Source organism: Tachysurus vachellii, chromosome 8 (assembly GCF_030014155.1).
Source record: "Tachysurus vachellii isolate PV-2020 chromosome 8, HZAU_Pvac_v1, whole genome shotgun sequence".
NCBI classification, from domain to species: Eukaryota; Metazoa; Chordata; class Actinopteri; order Siluriformes; family Bagridae; genus Tachysurus; species Tachysurus vachellii.
Window position 1 is genome coordinate 29,781,502 of NC_083467.1, and position 20,000 is coordinate 29,801,501.

The 20,000-nt window shown below is 38.1% G+C and overlaps 2 protein-coding genes across 2 annotated transcripts; one reads left to right on the forward strand and one right to left on the reverse strand.

The window, feature by feature from the left end:
• Positions 1-6,609: 6,609 nt before the first annotated feature.
• On the forward strand, positions 6,610-7,562 carry cdk5r2b (cyclin dependent kinase 5, regulatory subunit 2b (p39)). Its single transcript, XM_060875599.1, has one exon. The coding sequence runs from the start codon at positions 6,710-6,712 to the stop codon at positions 7,532-7,534; it is 825 nt and encodes a 274-aa protein (XP_060731582.1). The 5' UTR covers positions 6,610-6,709; the 3' UTR covers positions 7,535-7,562.
• Positions 7,563-9,925: 2,363 nt separating this feature from the next.
• fev (FEV transcription factor, ETS family member) lies at positions 9,926-15,647 on the reverse strand. The gene is given in 4 exon segments (XM_060877137.1): positions 9,926-11,572; positions 14,953-15,024; positions 15,559-15,610; positions 15,612-15,647. Coding segments are annotated over 4 exon segments (696 nt in total). The 5' UTR covers positions 15,633-15,647; the 3' UTR covers positions 9,926-11,021.
• Between the last annotated feature and the right edge of the window lie 4,353 nt (positions 15,648-20,000).

Here is a 20,000-nt window from a genome sequence, read left to right on the forward strand (position 1 = left end):
TCAACCCTCTCCCACAGTGATGGGTGCAGGTGTGTGACAGAGGCCTGTGTGACTGTGGAAGAGCTGCTTGTGGTTGTAGGAGAGCAGGTTAGGTGTGAGAACAAACTGTTCTCCTGTGTGAATAAAGTGATTGTTGTCTTTTTAAAAAGTGAATCGCTGGTTAATGAATTGACTGCGAACAGAATCTGGGTAAAAGGACCCCATGTCACTGTCACCCTGCTGTCTGCTTCAGTCACCAGAATCAGAATGTTTCCAGTGTTCTGCCTTTTGTGTCTAACGACACTATCACTAAAGAGTTCATGCGATTCGGGAAAATCGTGAGCTCCGTTAATACGATCTCATTAGGGTGCAAAATTGCAGCACTCAAACATGTTCTGTCTTTTAGACGCCAAGTCTACATGTTTTTACCTTCACATTAGAAGTGTCCTTCATGGTGTACACGAGCACAAAGACATGAATAACGACCCACGACCGTCTACCTCTCATGTTAATGTAAAAAACTCTGACCATCAAACAGAGGACAAAGAAGGGAAAAGCTGTGTGCAGGTGAACGGAGCTAGTGAGGAGGTAAAGAGGCAGAATGATGTGAGTGATGTTACAGTGAGTGTGAATGAGGAACAGACTGGATCTACTGTTATTAAGGTAAATACTGAGAGTGTGACTGATTCTGATGAGAAGAGTGAGACTCAGGACAGTGCTGATGTTATGAACATGTCTACTGGTGCAGTACAGACAGGAGGTTCAGAGGGAAGCCTGGCTGATGACCTCCATGGGTCGTCTCAGCTTACTGATGATAGCGTGAGACACAAGGAACAGTGGATAGATATTACTGACACTGGAGAAAAAGACTGATACACTCTCTCTCTCTCTCTCTCTCTCTCTCACTCATCTTCTACCGCTTATTCGAACTACCTCGGGTCACGGGGAGCCTGTGCCTACCTCAGGATACACCCTGGACGGAGTGCCAACCCATCACAGGGCACACACACACAATACGGACAATTTACCAGAGATGCCAATCAACCTACCATTCATGTCTTTGGACCGGGGGAGGAAACCGGAGTACACGGAGGAAACCCCCGAGGCACGGGGAGAACATGCAAACTCCACACACACAAGGTGGAGGCGGGAATCGAACCCCCAACCCTGGAGGTGTGAGGCGAACGTGCTAACCACTAAGACACCGTGACCCCAAGACTGATACAATGTTGAAGAAATTAACTCACTTCTTGAAACAACAAACAAAAGGAAAAGCAGGCACAGACATTCATGATTTTTTCCCTGACCTTGACAAGTTTATCTGCTCTGTGATGCGGGCATGAAAAGTGTGTAATTCTAAAGAACTTTCACAACAGAAACACTTCCGTCTTAAAAAACTTATTACTGCCATAAGACAACGAGGCAAATTGTCTCAAAAAGAAAGGCTAAGGAGAGGGAAAGCAAAAGAAGTGTGTGTGCTGATGTGTGTACTTCCTGTCTATACTCTCTCTTCCTTACTTTCTCATGGAGAAACACATGTGGGTGAAAGTTAGCACTGGTTTGATATCTCCTCTACTTTTGCCCTGATCTTCTGTATTTTGGAGAATGAGAAACAGGTTTCCAAACACAGCTGCTTTTCTTACACCATTTCCTGTCTTCAAACTCCTCAAAGTCGAATGTACTTTGACAAAAGAGCTATAGAAGGAACATATAGATCAGACGCTCAATCTAAGGGACACAAATGGACGTCCTACTTCTGACTCTTTTGTGCTGCAATGCTGGAAACAGAGGCAATGCAGAAGTGACCTTTCTACAGGGCTTCTATGTTCTAGCATCAGAGCAGCAGGATTCTGGAATGGAAGTTTCATTAGAAGGGGCATGTGGTGGCCTAGTAGTTAAGGTGTTGGGAAACCAATCGGAAGGTTGTGAGTTTGATTCCCAGGTCCACCAAGCTGCCACTGCTGGGCCCCTGAGCAAGGCCCTTAACCCTCAATTGTATAAAATGTGAAATTAAAATGTACTGTAAGTCTCTCTGGATAAGGACATCTGCTAAATGATTGACTTGTCTGGTTCTGGACTCATTTTATAAACTCCTCCAGCTCATCTGTGATCTACTCCATAAAACAAGCAGCAACAGAATACAGTCTTTGGGAGAAATTCTATACGTTCTTTACCTGGGGTCATTTTTTTCTGCTGATGAGTTATCTAGACTATCAACAAACAAGTCTTAAAGTAATACAATTTGTACTTTACCCTAATTTTTAAAATCATGGATGTCATTTTGTTCTCTAAATATCAAGGCTTCCCAGAGCAACATGAATCATGATCTTTAAAGAGTGAGAATTTAAGAATGAAGTCCATAAAACACCACTGTTCACTTTATAGAGTAATACATCAGATTTATTAACTGTTGGGAAAATGTGTGTGTGTGTGTGTGTGTGAGAGTTGGCAGGCATTTTCCAGCTGAAAGCAGAACTCTGTCATGCTGAGTTATATTGTGCTGATGAAGTGTGTGATTTCAGGTTATTAAAGATGGTGCTGGACTGATGAAGGCTGTTGCTGATGGAAACTTTCCACCAAACACACACACACACACACACACACACACGCACACACACACACACGCACACACACACGTGCACACACACACGCACACACACACATACTCACACACAGACACACTCACACACACACTCACACACACACACACGCACACACACACACGTGCACACACACACACATACGCACACACACTCACACACAGACACACTCACACACACACTCACACACACACGCACACACACACACACACGTGCACACACGCACACACACACACACACACACACGCACACACACACACACTCTCACACACACAGCTATGTTACACAAGGTTTTCAGGCTGATATAAACAGTATTGATGCTCTAGGTGAGTAAACGTTGGGTCACGTGTGAAACACAGGAATTCAAATGTATGGATTCACTTTTCTTGAATCAGGTTTTGAGAAGTAGATCTATTGATGTGGTTCAGCTCCATGTTGCCTCAGTCCTACATTTTCCTACATTAATATAAAACTAAAATCTAAACATTTCATACATAGTTGTCTCTCAGGTTGTTTTTGGGGTCTGATCTTTTGGAGATTCCTTTGAATTATTTGAAAGGAACATTCAGCTGAGGGTTTCTGGGAATGTTATGGCATTCACTAAATTCCAGGGGTTTCGTTACCATGACGTAAAGTAAACCTACGATGGATAATGAAGGACAAAACAGTCATACAGGTAGATTTTATATTTTATATCTATTATGCTTTATTATCTTATTGTTAAGTTACTTTTGAAAACAAATAAACAACCAAAAACTACAGTTAGGGTTAGGGTTAGATTATCAAATAGGCCACGCCTACCCGATGATGCAATATCTGTTACGCTGTTCTGAAATCCCTGGAAATAAGTGCATCCCCAAATGTAACAGCCTACATGTTAGTGATAGTAATGAACATGCAATGTGTTATTCAAGTCCAAACCAGAGCGGCTTTGCTCCGTGCTGTCCTGTAAGTCAACAGCTAAAATGAACTGAAAATACAGCTAATTAATTCAGGTTAGCGTTAGGGTTCGGGTTCGGGTAAGTGTTAGGGTAACTTTATTACTTTGCACCTGTCTCAATTTAAGTTCAACAAATTAAGTTTATATTTATACCTAATGAGCAAGCCAGAGGTGACCCCAAGACTCTGAGATGTTATGTATAAGAAACCTTCCTTACTGAGTGAATGGTGTAGAGCTGGGAGGCAGGAACAATCTCCCCTCGTACAGAGCCTTAGCAGTGAGCTGTCGCAGTTACTAAAAAGTCACCATTTAGAGTCTCAGGTCTTCAGCGTTCCTTGAGGAGTTGCAGTAGTAACTCAGTGGTTAAGGTGTTGTCCTGGTGATTATAAGGTTCAAATCCCAGGTCCACAAAGCTGCCACTGAGCAAGAGCCTTAACCATCAATTGTTCAGTTGTATAAAAATGTAAGTCTGGATAAGGTTGTGTGCACCTTTTCAGTCTTCCACAGCTTCTGATTCGACCATGTGGTGATGGTCTTGGGGACCATGAGAGCAGAGTCAAGTCATTGATGTACTTGCTGATATAGATCATGACTCCAAGTAGGTTGAATCTGAAGGTTTTCACCTGTGTAGAGTGTTTATCAAGCAATCTGTAAGTTGAAATTTGCATTACAAAGATGTGGTCTGAATAGCTGGGGTGTGGGCAGGACTCCACATCAGAGATATTTGTATAGATCCAGTATGTTCGTCCCAATTGTTGCACAAGCTGATGCAATTTATGAAGCACCAATTTGAGATTTGAATGGTTTCTTCCTCATATCATCTCAGGGAGTTTTTTATCACCACCCTCACCTCAGGCTTGATCTTTAGGGACGTAATTTTAAACTTAAATTTATAATATATATATACATATTTTTTATTCTGTTTCTATACTTTTGTTGACCTGCTTTGAGACAAATTAAAATTAATTTAAAATTGCTAAACAAATAAATTGAATTTAATTGAAATTGAATTCAATCATCATGCATGTTGGCTATTGCGATGAAACTTACATACATGAACACTATTTTCTCTGGCAACCGTGTACAGTATTTTGAAAAGATAAGAGACTAGCGATCTCCTTAAACCAAAGCTCTTTCAGGTTTCTCAGCAGGTGCTTCATTTAGGAGAGCAAGCCATGTGAAGTGGAGAGTAGTGGTAAAGGGCATTAGTGGTAGCTTTGGGTTTTATAAGATAAGATTATGTCACCAAGTCATCAGCCATTTGCCCCACTGTGAGAGTCCAAATCCAGACTCTCCTTTACACAAACACTGTTCTCACATCTTCATACCCTAACAGTGCTGTTTCGTTCTCATCAGAGAGCTAACTAAGTAACATTTATCACAGTTAATCTATTAATGATGGACAAAAAAACGACTAAACATCATGCAACAAACAGGCTGAAAAAGTTCAATGTTTTTATAAATATTGTTTATAATATAAATCTTAGATGACACTTTAAAAAGTAAAATGATGCTTCAAAAAGTTCCAACGCTGATGGCCTCCACTTGCTGTCTTTAATTCTGACATAACGTTAGAAACCCAAGGCAAAGGGTTCAAAACCAGGAACCGTGCCTTTGGAAGATCAAGAAGAACTTTGTCCTCATGTAAACATAATGAAATTACAAATCTATCAGCTCCCATTGGACAAAGATCAATTCTCAAAGATTTCAGAATAATAAACCATATAAAACATCAAATACAAAATGTAAAACATATAACAAAATATATACGAGGTGCCAAGGCTGCGTCTTTCAGCAGCATCAGTGCATCCTGGTGCACAACTACTTGTGTCCCAGGTAAACCTCTTCTGAAGTCACATTTGACCTTCATTGTCTACTAAAAGGTTTAACAGTCTGCTGTGGTGTCTGTAGAGACAAAGCAGGCCCTTTTTATCAGGTTACATTTTTTAAACATGAATTCTCCTTTTTTTTCTTTTAGTGTTATTTCAAATCATTCGTTCATTCATCTTCTACCGCTTATCTGAACTACCTCGGGTCACGGGGAGCCTGTGCCTATCTCAGGCGTCATCGGGCATCAAGGCAGGATACACCCTGGACGGAGTGCCAACCCATCACAGGGCACACACACACACACACACACACACACACACACACTCATTCACTCACGCAATCACACACTACAGACAATTTTTCCAGAGATGCCAATCAACCTACCATGCATGTCTTTGGACCAGGGGGAGGAAACCGGAGTACCCGGAGGAAACCCCCGAGGCACGGGGAGAACATGCAAACTCCACACACACAAGGTGGAGGTGGGAATCGAACCCCCAACCCTGGAGGTGTGAGGCGAACGTGCTAACCACTAAGCCACCGTGACCCCCTTTATTTCAAATCAAATCAAATTTATTTAATTCAGTCTATATTGAGATCATGTGATCATTTCACAGAAGGTGAGTCAACTAATGTGGGTGTGTGTGTGTGTGTGTGTGTGTGTAAGACAGAGAGAGAGTAAAGGCAGGACACTTGATACAGAGAGACCAGAGAATGCTGCTGCATGTAACTTTATTAACTGCTGTTATAAAATCAGAACCTTTCCACGTCTGAGCTCCACAAATGAACCTTAAGCTCTGAGCTCACACATTACACTTCAGTTCTCCCCAAAATCTTTGCAGTAAGCTTTCTAAAGAATTACTGCATTTTTACTGCCAGTACTTCTGATTTTAGATTTTACTGGATGGTTTATCATGTTGTCAAGTGGCTTTAATATTAAACTTACTAATCTAATGGACTGGGAATCAGTTCACTTATATTACACAGGATCTATTTAAATTTTCCATCAATGCTGATTATTTGCGCCATCATTAAAGTTTGTGTCCATTTCTTTTTAAACTAATGACGCAGACTGTGGATGTTGACGGTCTGGTTTTAAAGTTGCATGTCTCAAGTGAGGTAAAGACACATGGCCTCAGAGGAACACACTAAATTTAGCTCTAAAAGCCAGATTACAACAGGACCATGAGCCTGTCAGTGCTCACCAGTCTTTCTCAGACTTGATGGGATTATTGTGTTGTGTGGACAGTGGAGGTCGAGTGTGTTGCTGTGGACAGTGTGTGGCTCCGTACTCTCCTTCCTGTTTGAGATTCCTTGCTTGTAACAGAATAAACATTTAAGATCTTATGCTGCAGGAATAATGGGCACGACGATCTCTGTGTCCTCATTGCCGAGGGACGAAGTGGATGAACACAAGAAGAGAAGCCTGAGCAAACCCAGGTTGATTGTGACAGCCTTTGGTCTCAAACTGGTTAAGCAGAAAAGTGACAAGAATGTCAACCCACATCCTCAATCATTTCAAACCACCCATAACAGAGAAGATATAAAACCACCATCCCAAAATGGTCCAGTACAGTCTGAAGAAATCAAGATGGTGCAACAAAAACTGGAACAAACTAAACTCCCAGTAACCAAGCAGCTGAACGATGTGCAGCAGAACCAACCAAGCCACCAGTTCCTCACATGTCCAGTTCCTATCGTTGTCCAAGCCTCCACTGGTGAGCTGCTGCTCTGTCTGGGTCGATTCTTGCGTCGCCGCTGCCTTAAAATTTCAGATCTGACCTCAAACGAGGTGATCGCCTGGTTCAGGAACGTGGACAGGACTCTTTTGATGCAGGGCTGGCAGGAGGAGGGCTTCATAACGCCACCCATCCTCGTCTTCGTCTACCTGCTGTGCCGGGACACAGTGAGTGAGGACATCACCAGTCCAGGTGAGCTCCATGGTATCTTTCTCACCTGCCTGTATCTGACCTACACTTACCTGGGCACAGAGATCTCATATCCGCTCCAGCCCTTCATTATTGACACCAATAAGGATGTGTTCTGGACGCAGGCTTTGGGCGTCATCGATAAACTCAGCTCTGAAATGCTGAGGATCAACATGGACCCGCAGTTCTTCACTGAGGTTTTACAGGAGCTAAAAAATGAAGGGGAGATGAAGAACAAAACTGGTCTCGACCACTGAAGCTTGTAAATCTTCTACATGGTCATGATGGAGGAAATGTTTACTTTGTTTAATATTTATAATAGGGATTTCTACCAAGCTGAAAAGTGTGTAAATGTAGACTGTTTATTTTATTTATTTTATTTATATTTTAGAGTCTCTCAATTTTTCTGTTTCTAGAACACCTCTATGTAAGATTTAAGATCTTTTGTAAGTAACCAAATGTTTGTTTTGGACTCATGAAATAGGTTGAGAAAGTCACATAATCATTTAAAGTCCAACAACAAGCTCTGGGGAAATATCCAGGGTTTATAAATGTATTTGAATGTAAATAATAATGTAATGAAATAAGTCATTTGTAGATTTCATTTCAGAAACACAACTTATAGGAGGTTTACTGATGCTGTTAGTGAATAAGAATTATCTAAAGTAAACTTTGTTTATTGAGAAATAATTTTTTGTGTTTGATATTTTTGGTAAAAGTAAAATAGATGCCATGTGGCTTGTTTTGTAATTTACTTAATATTAATTCTTATTATTAATTAATATAAGTTAATTTTTAGTGTCTTGTCCTGTGATACTAAAATTCACTCTCTCACTCATCTTCTACCCCTTATCCGAACTACCTCGGGTCACGGGGAGCCTGTGCCTATCTCAGGCGTCATCGGGCATCAAGGCAGGATACACCCTGGACGGAGTGCCAACCCATCACAGGGCACACACACACACACGCTCTCATTCACTCACACAATCACACACTACGGACAATTTTCCAGAGATGCCAATCAACCTACCATGCATGTCTTTGGACCGGGGGAGGAAACCTGAGTACCCGGAGGAAACCCCCGAGGCACGGGGAGAACATGCAAACTCCACACACACAAGGTGGAGGTGGGAATCGAACCCCCAACCCTGGAGGTGTGAGGCGAACTTGCTAACCACTAAGCCATTATGCACATTTAAGGACTTCTTGCTTTATTTTACACAAGTTCTTGTTTTCTGTTATGACCTCCAGATGCTACTTGTAGTTTTTGGGGCGCTGACAGTTATCAGGAGCTGCTTGTCCATATCAGTGTGTGTTAACTCTAGAGCTCATACAAGAACACAAGCCTTCATCTAGCTGTTTTTGCCACATACAGTGTGTTTTTGTTCTGCATCTATCTTAGCATGTTAGGAAACTGGGATCAGTCAGAAGAGCTCCTGAGAAGAAGTCACCAAGATTCAGACTCTAATCCTTATAATAATTGGCTCTGAATCTTCACCACTGAGCCTCTGTTTCTACAAGAAGATCATCATCCATCATGTCAGCCACCAAAACCTCACTGTAAACATCTAACACTCTTCAAACAGAATTTTATCCTTTTCTCTGAAACACATTTTTCTTTACAGACAAAGAAAATATATATAAGAACTGTGGTGTTTGGATACATTAGGTCCGTCCATGCTTTAATGTTTTTTATCTCTTTATTATGAGATCAGAGAAAGTCACTGAAACACCAACCTGCTAGTGAGTTACGCAACAGGATCAGAACGTCTGGTTAAGTACAGATTAACACTTATAACACTGTTAGCTCAGAGGCCATGGGTGGGGTTCAGATCACATGTCATCAAACTAATGTTGGTGTGTGTGTGTGTGTGTGTGTGTGTGTGTGTGTGTGTGTGTGTGTGTGTGTGTTTGTGTCAAGTTTCTCTTCTTGGCTCTGTATCGTCCACAGCACACAGTACCACATTCAGTATACTGGGCTTTTTAAAGGGAGGTTGTTTACCATATATGGTCATTTGGGGGCATTTCTTTAAGTAAATGGGTGAGTTGATGCATGTGATAAAACCCAGTCTCTGATGGTTCTTGTGCTCTTCTTCTCCTTTGATGGATTCTTTAGAAGGTAAAGAAAATAATTTGATGAATTTGAATACTTATAGGGGGGCACGGTGGCTTAGTGGTTAGCACGTTCACCTCACACCTCCAGGGTTGGGGGTTCGATTCCCACCTCCACCTTGTGTGTGTGGAGTTTGCATGTTCTCCCCGTGCCTCGGGGGTTTCCTCTGGGTACTCCGGTTTCCTCCCCCGGTCCAAAGACATGCATGGTAGGTTGATTGGCATCTCTGGAAAATTGTCCGTAGTGTGTGATTGCGTGAGTGAATGAGAGTGTGTGTGTGTGTGCCCTGTGATGGGTTGGCACTCCGTCCAGGGTGTATCCTGCCTTGATGCCCGATGACGCCTGAGATAGGCACAGGCTCCCCGTGACCTGAGGTAGTTCGGATAAGCGGTAGAAGATGAATGAATACTTATAGAAAATTGATCAACACAATAAACAGCATCAAGTTTTGTGAAATTTTAATCCAAAGGTTCAGCATAAAGCTCCGTTATCTCTTATTTCTCGTACAGTCAAAATAAAGGCAAGTGAAAAGACATTTCTGATCATCGAGCAGGTTTTAATTCTAAATTTACCAAAACAAAAACATGATGGGATTAATTGTATGATATAAATGTTATTTTAGCCCAAAACGAGGTGTGAAACTACACTGTGTTTATTTATCCCAATATTTCTGTTTTCTTCTTTCTACATAATGTATGAATTCTATCGATTATAAAGAGATCAGCTTGAACATTGCTTATGTGCTGTAGAGACAACAATAAGTCTTGTTTATTAATGTTGGTGACGCTTAATGAGCGTTGACACTGAGCAGCTCCACTGACTGATTTTTCAATAATCAGAAAACAATTCTGCACATTTTGTATCAAACCGATGAGCTTTAATTCACTTTAGCATAAATGTAAGAAAATGGATTATCAGTAAGATAGAATTCAGTGAGAAGCAGCAGAACATCAGCTTCAGAGCTTCATTTATTTACAATTCTTCATTTGTTCCAGATTTTATCCTCATTCCACACCCAGGCCTTGTATCCTAATATCAGTGCAACATGCTACAAAAAAACCTGGAAATGTTTCTATAGCAACGTCTTTATTGTTTATGTGACCAGGCTACGTTCATTAGCATGCAACTGTCTAAAATGCTTAGCCATAAAAGTTGCTAATAACATTTTTGAATGTTTTCTGGTTAACATTGTTATATTGTTCACACACGTGTGCATCAGGCTTTAATAAATACATTCCAGCTGAGTTGTTGTTTATGTTGTTTAGCTCACTGGCATGTTGCTATGGCAACATTGCGTACTAGGCTACTACACAACCTGCTAATTATTTACACTTTTAATACTAATTATTCTGCTAAATGGTGATCCTGCAACTTCTAATTGTTCACAAAGTCTGTGACGTTGTGGCTGGATTTGCAGTTAGCCGGCATTCAGAGTTTATGCTAACGATGTTTACAGAGGCCTGGGTTAGAAATCTATTAGCACAGAGGTAGCGCACGTTAAAGTGAGCGGATTTGTTATTGTAATCAGAGGAGATCAGAGGCAGGGAGAAACTTTTTAAGATTAGCTACAAATCCAGTCACCTTGACTAGCCATTTCTAGAAAATTCTGATACCCATATGGCTCTGCCCCCTCAGTTATAGTGATTGTTGATGTTGTTGAGGTGGTTGATGTTGTTCACGCAGCTGATGTGCGCTGCACTGAAATGCGCAGGCGGCTGCAGGCCGTGACTTGGATACAGTGCAGGTCCAGATCCGGTCCAGTAAGGAAAGCCGTGAGGACCGACGCCAGGAGCCACCAGGTTCAGCTTGGAGATTCCTGAGAATGGAATGGAGGTGAAATTGGTGTGGAGCGTGTAAAGGGCCTCAGAGGAAGAGGAGGATGAGGTGGCAGAGGAAGCAGGCTGACAGGCCTGCGCAAGGCCCCGGAAGTCAAATCTGTAGGCGTAGCGCTTGCCATGAACTTTGCTCATGATGTTTTTGTCATAGTAGTAGCGCAGGGCGCGGCTCAGCTTGTCGTAGTTCATGTTGGGTTTGCTCTTGCGTGCCCCCCAGCGCCGAGCCACCTCATCCGGGTCGGTCAGCTTGAACTCGCCACTCGCTCCCTCCCACGCAATACATGACACGTTAGAGCTGTCCGAAAGAAGCTCCAGGAGAAACTGCCACAGCTGAATCTGACCACTTCCTGAAGAATATTATGTTTGTTAATTATTATAAAAAAATTATTCAAATCCCAGAACATCTACAACAACAGACAAACAGTGCATAAGTACAGACAGGAAAGTAGACAAGACTTCACAGAGAGTGAGTGGAGACTCATGTTTATACAGCGATGGGAAACAGGAGAACTCTGTAACCTGGAGGTGAGTGAGGACTCAGCAGATGAGGAGTTCAGGTGATGAGTGTTTTATTGAACTTGAGCATATTAGTTAAATAAATCTCAGAGAGTTTTATGTCATTAGAAACATAACCAGTAGATTACAGCTCAATTCCAAGGCCAAATATAAACAGTTCTTTACTTTTCTTTAATATTATTCAGTGAGACACTGTAAGTTCTTTGGTGGAGGCGGGGTTGATCTTAGCTCAGGGCAGACTGGGGTAACAGGGTACAGGGTAACAGCTTTCTGTTAAATAATGTGACACACAGTGGAGAGCAAAGCAGGAAGTGCAGGAGGTTTGTGTTCATCCTTAATGGCATGATCCTGTTCTTGGTAAATAATAATAATAATAATAATAATAATAATAATAATAATAATAATAATAATAATAATAAAAAATATGTAGTAATTCCCCAAAAACTACAACAAAGAAATCGCAGCACGAAGATTATTGTTAAATTAAAGATCTTTGTGTGATCTGGATAAAATAATAATGAACCTTGTGATTATTTTTGAGAAACTCTGCATAGTTTAATTAATTTATATCCAGTGATTTAACAACATTCCTAAAGGTGGGTTTATTACTAAATCATTACTTTTCATTAAACTGCATTATATTCTGATTACAGCCTAAAGATCTGGTAGACTGGAAAGGAAATATTTATTTATTTATTTATTTATGTATTTATTTATTTATTATATTGTAATATTTTATTATAATATTTAGTTAGTTAGTTTGTGTTTGTCTGAATTTCATGAAATTTCTTGCTAAAGCTATAATATTGTTCTAGATTAAAATGTGAACAACACGGATTTTGTTTCTGTCCTCAGAAGAAATAACCTTTAATTTTACTCTAATTATATAAACACTAAACGAGAATAATAATGGAACTAATCGAGGGAGCAGTAAACTGACAGGATATTTAATAAACATGTAACAAATAATAATATATTAATAATAAATAATAATATAAATAATAAATAATAATAATAATAAATGTTAATAATCCGATTTATTCTCAGACTATAATTTATCTGTATTTATTTTTGTATTTATTTTTGTTTCTTAATTTCCGAATTTTATCACGGAGATTAAAAGTCCTGTACATGCCTTAGGCCTTTAGATAGATAGATAGATAGATAGATAGATAGATAGATAGATAGATAGATAGATAGATAGACGGACAGACGGATGTGCTTAAAATGAATGAATAACACAAGCCGATATTAAACCGTTACACGGAGACGCCCACAGAGAAAGAAAGAAAGAAAGAAAGAAAGAAAGAAAGAAAGAAAGAAAGAAAGAAAGAAAGAAAGAAAGAAAGAGATTGTGAGCTCATTAGTGTAATAATTTATTGGTTTATTTATAATAATAATAATAATAATAATAATAATAATAATAATAATAATAATAATTTCTAATCTTTGTGCGTTTATTTATTTAATGACTTTTCAGGTCTGTATTGTGTTTTATATATATATATATATATATATATATAGTATACAGTATATAGGTCTTACTTTATGATGTCTTATAGACAGCCTAACACGACAGAGTCTGACAAAGAATAGAATATATTTAGAAATAATTGATTGTATTTAATCCCGGAGGTGATAATTAAAGTGTTCACAAAGAAAGAAAGACACGAAAGTGTAGATTATAAAAGTAAATGAATTACTGCATTATTACACTTCATTGCAGGTTATAAGTCATATCCGTTAATAATGATGAAAAGTCTCAAATTGTTTTAAAGCTTAAAGTCTCGGTGGTGTTTTTTGCTTCATCTGGAATTCTGTATCCGTCACAGACCGGAAGGAACATTTACTGGAGTGATGTTTAATAGAACAGATTTATTTTCTCTTTATTTTGTATTGTTTCAGCTTTTGGAGTCACAATGCAGGTGGAATGTAATGAATCTGTTATAGAAACAAATCTGAAGCCATTTTCATCAGTGAAAGTCGTGGATTTTATTAAATAACGGTTTGTTTTACGAGATGCTTAAAATATTAATGTTAAATATTAATGTTGTGAACCGAGATGAAGCTTCAGAGACTGAAACATTAAACTCTATAATAACAGCAGAAACTCGTTACTGATCAAATCAGAATCGCTGAATCTTCTCTCTAAAGTGTTTTCACTGAACATTGTGTATTAGTTTAGAATTTGTATTAATTTACACAGAAGTGTTAGTCAGTCATTACACTTAATGGAATAAGGTTGATATTTAGAAACCGCACGCGCTTTATTATTAATTATATATATAATATAAAATAATGAAATATAAAATAATAAAATAATGATGATGATGATGATGATGATGATGATGATGATGTTCTTCATTTATATTTGTCTGTGAAAATGTATTTAAGACATTTCAGGAAGTGTGATTTTATTCTGTTCATTCTCCGATATCATGATCAAGTCTTGAGCTAAAATTATATTTAAAACAAAAAGAGTTTAAACAAAAAGGAAATAATTGAAGCTCTTAGACGAAAGAATCGATATAAAATATATTTAAGCAAAATTGTATGAAAAAAATGAATGCGATTTAATTGAAACTCGAAAGAAATAAACAGCGAAAAAATGCGTTTCGTAAATCAGTTACAGAAATAAAACCGGGCTTAAATTATAACCTGATTAAGCCTGATATATTTGTCCAGAGTAATATAATTTATTTATATATTAAATATATATTTATTTAGTTTAATTAAATTAGCAGTGCAACAAAAACTAAATCGGATCTTTTTTAATCTGCATTAATCACCAAATGTAGAAATATAGATGCAAAACATGATTGTACATTTAATGTTTGTAAATAATTGTATAATAAAGAGAATACATGTTTAAAGCAGATTGTAGTTGAAATAAAGAAATAAAACTATTTTATCTCTGAAATATAATTAAACCCTAGACATGAATTTTAAACTGTTACATGTATTTACGAAATTAAAATTTTATCATCCGTTTACAAACTGGGAAATAAATGAGATTGTTTGCTGGATAAAAATCCAATAATCTAAATATAGAAATAAATGAAATCATTTCTGTAACACACTAGTTGTAAATTACAGAAATATGAATGATGATAATGATTATTAATACAACTACCTCTACTGTTAATAATAATAATAATAATAATAATAATAATAATAATAATAATAATAATAATAATAATAATAATCTTACCTTTCTGTACTCCTGCATTGATGGGACTCCAAGACGAACTTTTACTTTCCTTCAGTAAATTTTCTGTCGGATCTAAATATAAATAAATAAATTATTATTATTAAAATGAATGTAATTAAAGAATAAAATTTAGTAAATTTCTATTACAGATTCTATTAAAGTTGTATTAAGGATTATGAGTTAAATAAGAAATATAAGAAATAAATGATATATAGTTAAAACAGTATGAGGTGAATGCTTAAAAGGAAAAAATAAATAAAAAAACGCAAAAAATCCCATAAAAACACAATAAATAAAATAAACTAAAGACTTTTTTAATGTCATTTTTTAAGAAGTCAATAAACGCGTTAAAATGCTGAAGTGAAATTAGAAATCTCAGAGCTCGCCCTTCTGATGGGATTTTTTTGCGCTCTGGACTTTTTCTGCTGAAGTCAGGAAGCGCGTTCAGGAAAAAGGATTTCCGACATCCGACAAAAGAGGAGCCGGATCTCCACCACGCAGCATCAGCACCACCATCATCACCATCACCATGTACACCTCCTCAATGACACTCACATCCTCTCTTTAAGTGAAAAAAGTTCGGTTTTATACAAAAAGGCGCAGTACCTGAGAGATACATGTTAAACACCAGGTTCTGTCGTTCAGGTCTGTGCGCTGCTTGAAGGGGAGCAGGCTTTCATTCCGTGTGTGTGTGTGTGTGTGTGTGTGTGTGTGTGTGTGTGTGTGTGTGTGTGTGTGTAAGGGGGAGAAGATTTTTTATTAAACTTTATCTCAAAACTGTGATCTGGAATAAATGCGAGACAGATTGGAGTTTCTAGGCAACTGTCTGGAGCTCCATCTCTGAGCACCACTATTCACGGAGGACAATTTCCTCTGCAGCATTGCTTTAATTAAAAGAGCAATTTACCTCTGTCATCTTTTCTACCAGCAATCAGCATCATAAAAAAGAGAAAAAGGAGGAAAAGAGGAGCGGATAGCGAGCCAGCGCCGCTTATCATCCCGCTATCTGCCTTTAATAAAGTTCCTGCGTGCACATGCGGGGTTTCTATGGAGAAGTGGAGTGTTTGACATGCAGTGAATGATAAATCTCTCTCTCTCTCTCTCTCTCTCTCTCTCTCTCTCTCTCTCTCTCTCTCTCTCTCTCTCTCTCTCTCACTCTGCTTTCCGCTGCTATAGCTCTCAGTAAACAGCAGGAAAAAGCCTCGCGCTCTATTTTCTGTATTTTTAAAGCTAACGCTTCACTGCGTCTCAGCAAACAGGAACATTTTAGCCCAGACATCTGGCACGTGCAAGCAACATGGGGTCATAAAATCCACTTTAACATCATATACACAGACTTACATAGTTTATATTATATTATATTATATTATATTATATTATATTATATTATATTATATTATATTATATTATAAATTGAAATGAGGTCATATATTGTGCTATAAAGCATGTGGTAGCTTAGTAGTTAAAGTGTTGGGCTACACAATCGGAAGGTTGTGAGTTCGATCCCGGGTCTACCAAGCTGCCACTGTTGGGCCCCTGAGCAAGGCCCTTGACCCTCAATTGCTCAGCTGTATTAAAACATGAGATAATGTAAGTCGCTCTGTATAAGGGCAATTCAAGACGTACACAAGCTTTATAAATAAATAACATATTCAAGATTGAGACAGATGACGTTTTAGTGAAGCTGCATGACGATTAGTGTGTGTGATGAAGGTGAGGAGTGTCAGTGTAAACTCTTTATGTATAGGGCCTTTACAATGTATTCAATTAACCGATGAAATAACACAATAAATATCTGTGTCTCAGTATTTATACATTTATCTTTAATTATTCCATACACGTGAGTAATATACAATTAGTTTTTATTTTTTTGTTATTTATTTGTAAGTGAATGAGGTGTTTTTTTTTCTTTCAGTTTGATTATGTTAGATTAATAAAGTCTTAATAGCGCCACCTTGTGGTGTGACAGTTCCATAAGTTGCTTGTCGTCTTTTTTAAACAAATAAACAAATAAACAAACAAACAAATAAATAAATAAATATTATCTTCGTGTACAGTAATCTCTTGCTCTATTCTCTTTTCACTGCAAATTTTGTTTGTTGTAACATTTTTATGAATGAACTTTTACTGTTAACTTTACTGTAAGTGTTTAAATATAAACTGTTTAAGTAAAACATGTACAAAAAAACTTTTATTATCAGAACAAATATCATTTTAATACAATACTATTTGTACACCAGTGAGTTATACTCGTCACTACTACAAAGGATCAGACATTTATTACATTTTCTTCATGTTAGTGATTTTATGTCTCTTTCGTTTTGTGTCTCATTTATTCTCTTCACATGAAACCTCTTGCAGCCAGAATGAGGAGACTGTGAAACTCTTTAAACAGAAGACTGAGTTATATCACAGACATGATCACATTCTATTCATCTTTATATTATTCTTTATATTAGCCTTTTGTTCTATGTTTATGTTCTTGTAAAGCTGCTTTGACACAAAGTCTACTGTAAAAAGCGCTATACAAATAGACAAATGAATTAAACTGAATTGATAAATGATTCATACAGATTAATTCACTGGTTTGTTCACTTGTATATTTTACCCAAATGTTCACTAATCCATCTGATTTTATAAAAGACACACACACACACACACACACACACACACACACACACACACACACACACACACTTTTTGATTTTGTTTTTAATCATTTACATTTCTCTTATCCAGAGCGACGTACAAAAGTGCTTCAAGTCTCTGTCATTAAATACATTAACTCTGGGTCACTAGGTAAAAGACTTACGATACCACAAGATACTTAAGAGTCTAAAACACTGTTCAAAGTTTTTGATGTTTTTTTATTTTTTTAATCATAAATCATGAGTAAACAAGTGAAAAAACATCACATGAATATGAATAAATCATGTGCTGAAATCAGACATACGGATATTTTATCAGTGAGTGGATGAAATATCTGTAAGAAATGGTTCAGTAACTGACACTGAGTCACCAGTGAGACTTCTTCACCTTGGTGAGTCAATCAAAAAGAATTAGGAATCATTTGAGAATGACTCATGGTTCTTTAATGCATTCTTGAGTCGTTTATTCATGTACATGTTGATGTCCTGTATTAATGTACACTAATGTACATCGTCTAACAGTCTTACTGTAGATAAAGCTGTAACTTTATGCTGCTCGAGACTTTAAGGAAAGAAGAACTGTCTTTTTGTGGCTTCTTAGAAAATTAGCTACATGTTGTTTTTGGTTTTTCTTCAACACAAACAGACAGAATGAAGAGAGAGAATGAAGAGAAAGAATGAAGAGAGAGAATGAAGAGAGAGAATGAAGAGAGAGAATGAAGAGAGAGAATGAGGGATTGAATGTTCATTGGCTAAATCGTAAGTGACAACAGGAACTAAGTTGATTTACAGATATTTACTGTTTCTATAAATGATATTAAAACATGGAGTAAAATGCTATTTTACGAGGAATTTTTTATTACATATTTAACACTTTACCAGACATTGTTACTGCTGATCCCGCCCACTCAGCTTGATTGACAGATGACATTACTGTTCACTAGAACTTACACTGGCAATAAAAGGAATAAAGAAATAAAAAAGTGACTAATTAAGACGTAATGTCTAGCTAGACTCTTTACATCACACTTCAGCTTTTTATTAAACATAGATAAGAGTTGAGACCATATATGGACTTCCTGTTTCCTGTCGTTTTCTCAGTCTCGGTTGTGGTGTCTGTGGCGTTCCAGACTTGCTTTAGCTGCCTGAGTCTTTTAAATTGATCGCAGGCAACTTAAAACAAGCCTTGAATGCTAGACAAGGACCTGAGAGCCACTTTATCATGTTCCTAGCATTTAATTTACAACATAACTCATGATAATTTATCTTTCACAAGATCTTTGAAGGTCTGATCCCAAATCACCTTAAACCAACAGGTAAACCCCAGAAATCCATCGTCTGTTTTCCTGTACAGAAGACTGAAAGTGACTCACCATGTCCTCTGAGGAATCCACATACATACACACATGCATTCTCATGTTTCTTTCAAATAGTTTGTCCTCTCCATCCACACACACTCACACTCACACACACACACACACTCTGGTTCTGCAGCACAGTGACGACTTCACACCACTTTTAATACTCCACACCTGAAATGTGTTTGTGAAAGGTGTGTACATTTAAACATTTATTAGGAGATCCTGGTCTGGGTGTGGAGTTTTCTGTGTGTGTGTGTGTGTGTGTGTGTGTGTGTGTGTGCGCGTGCGTGTGTGTGTGTATTTGCAGGTTCCTTGACAAACAGACCAACAGACGGACTCAGAACAGGATGCTGATTCAGAAGTCTTAAACTGTAGCTACTTTGTGACCGAGTGATGAAATGAAATCATGTGAGTGTAGTAACGTGAGCTGAGGTCCTGTTTGTGTTTGTGTATGTAACATAATTGTAACGTCATGTGTTATGTCAGTAATCGTCTGTCTCTTTATGTATGCCTCTGTCTGTCTGTCTGTCTGTCTTCAATTCAATTCAAGTTTATTTGTATAGCACTTTTTACAGTAGACATTGTCTCAAAGCAGCTTTACAGAACATAAACATAGAACAGAAGGTGTGTGTGAGGGGTGTGTGTGGTAAAGAGTGTGTGTGAGGGGTGTGTGTTGTTGGCTTTGTGGATGCAGCGTCAGGTGTAAATGTCCATGTTAGAGTGAAGAGAGACTCCAATGATCTTCTCAGCTGTCCTCACTATCCGCTGCAGGGTCTTAGAGATGGTGCAGTTCACAAACCAGACAGTGATGCAGCTGCTCAGGATGCTCCAGTGTTCCCTCTGTAGAACATAGTTAGGAAAGGGAGGGAGATGGGCTTTATTCATCCTTTGTAATAAGTAGAGATGCTGGTGGACTTTCTTGGTGATGGAGCTGGTGTTGAGTGACCAGGTGAAGTTCTCCGCTAGATGAACACCAGGAAATTTGGTGCTCTTGAGGATCTCTACAGATGATCCGTCGATGTCCAGCGGAGAGTGGTCA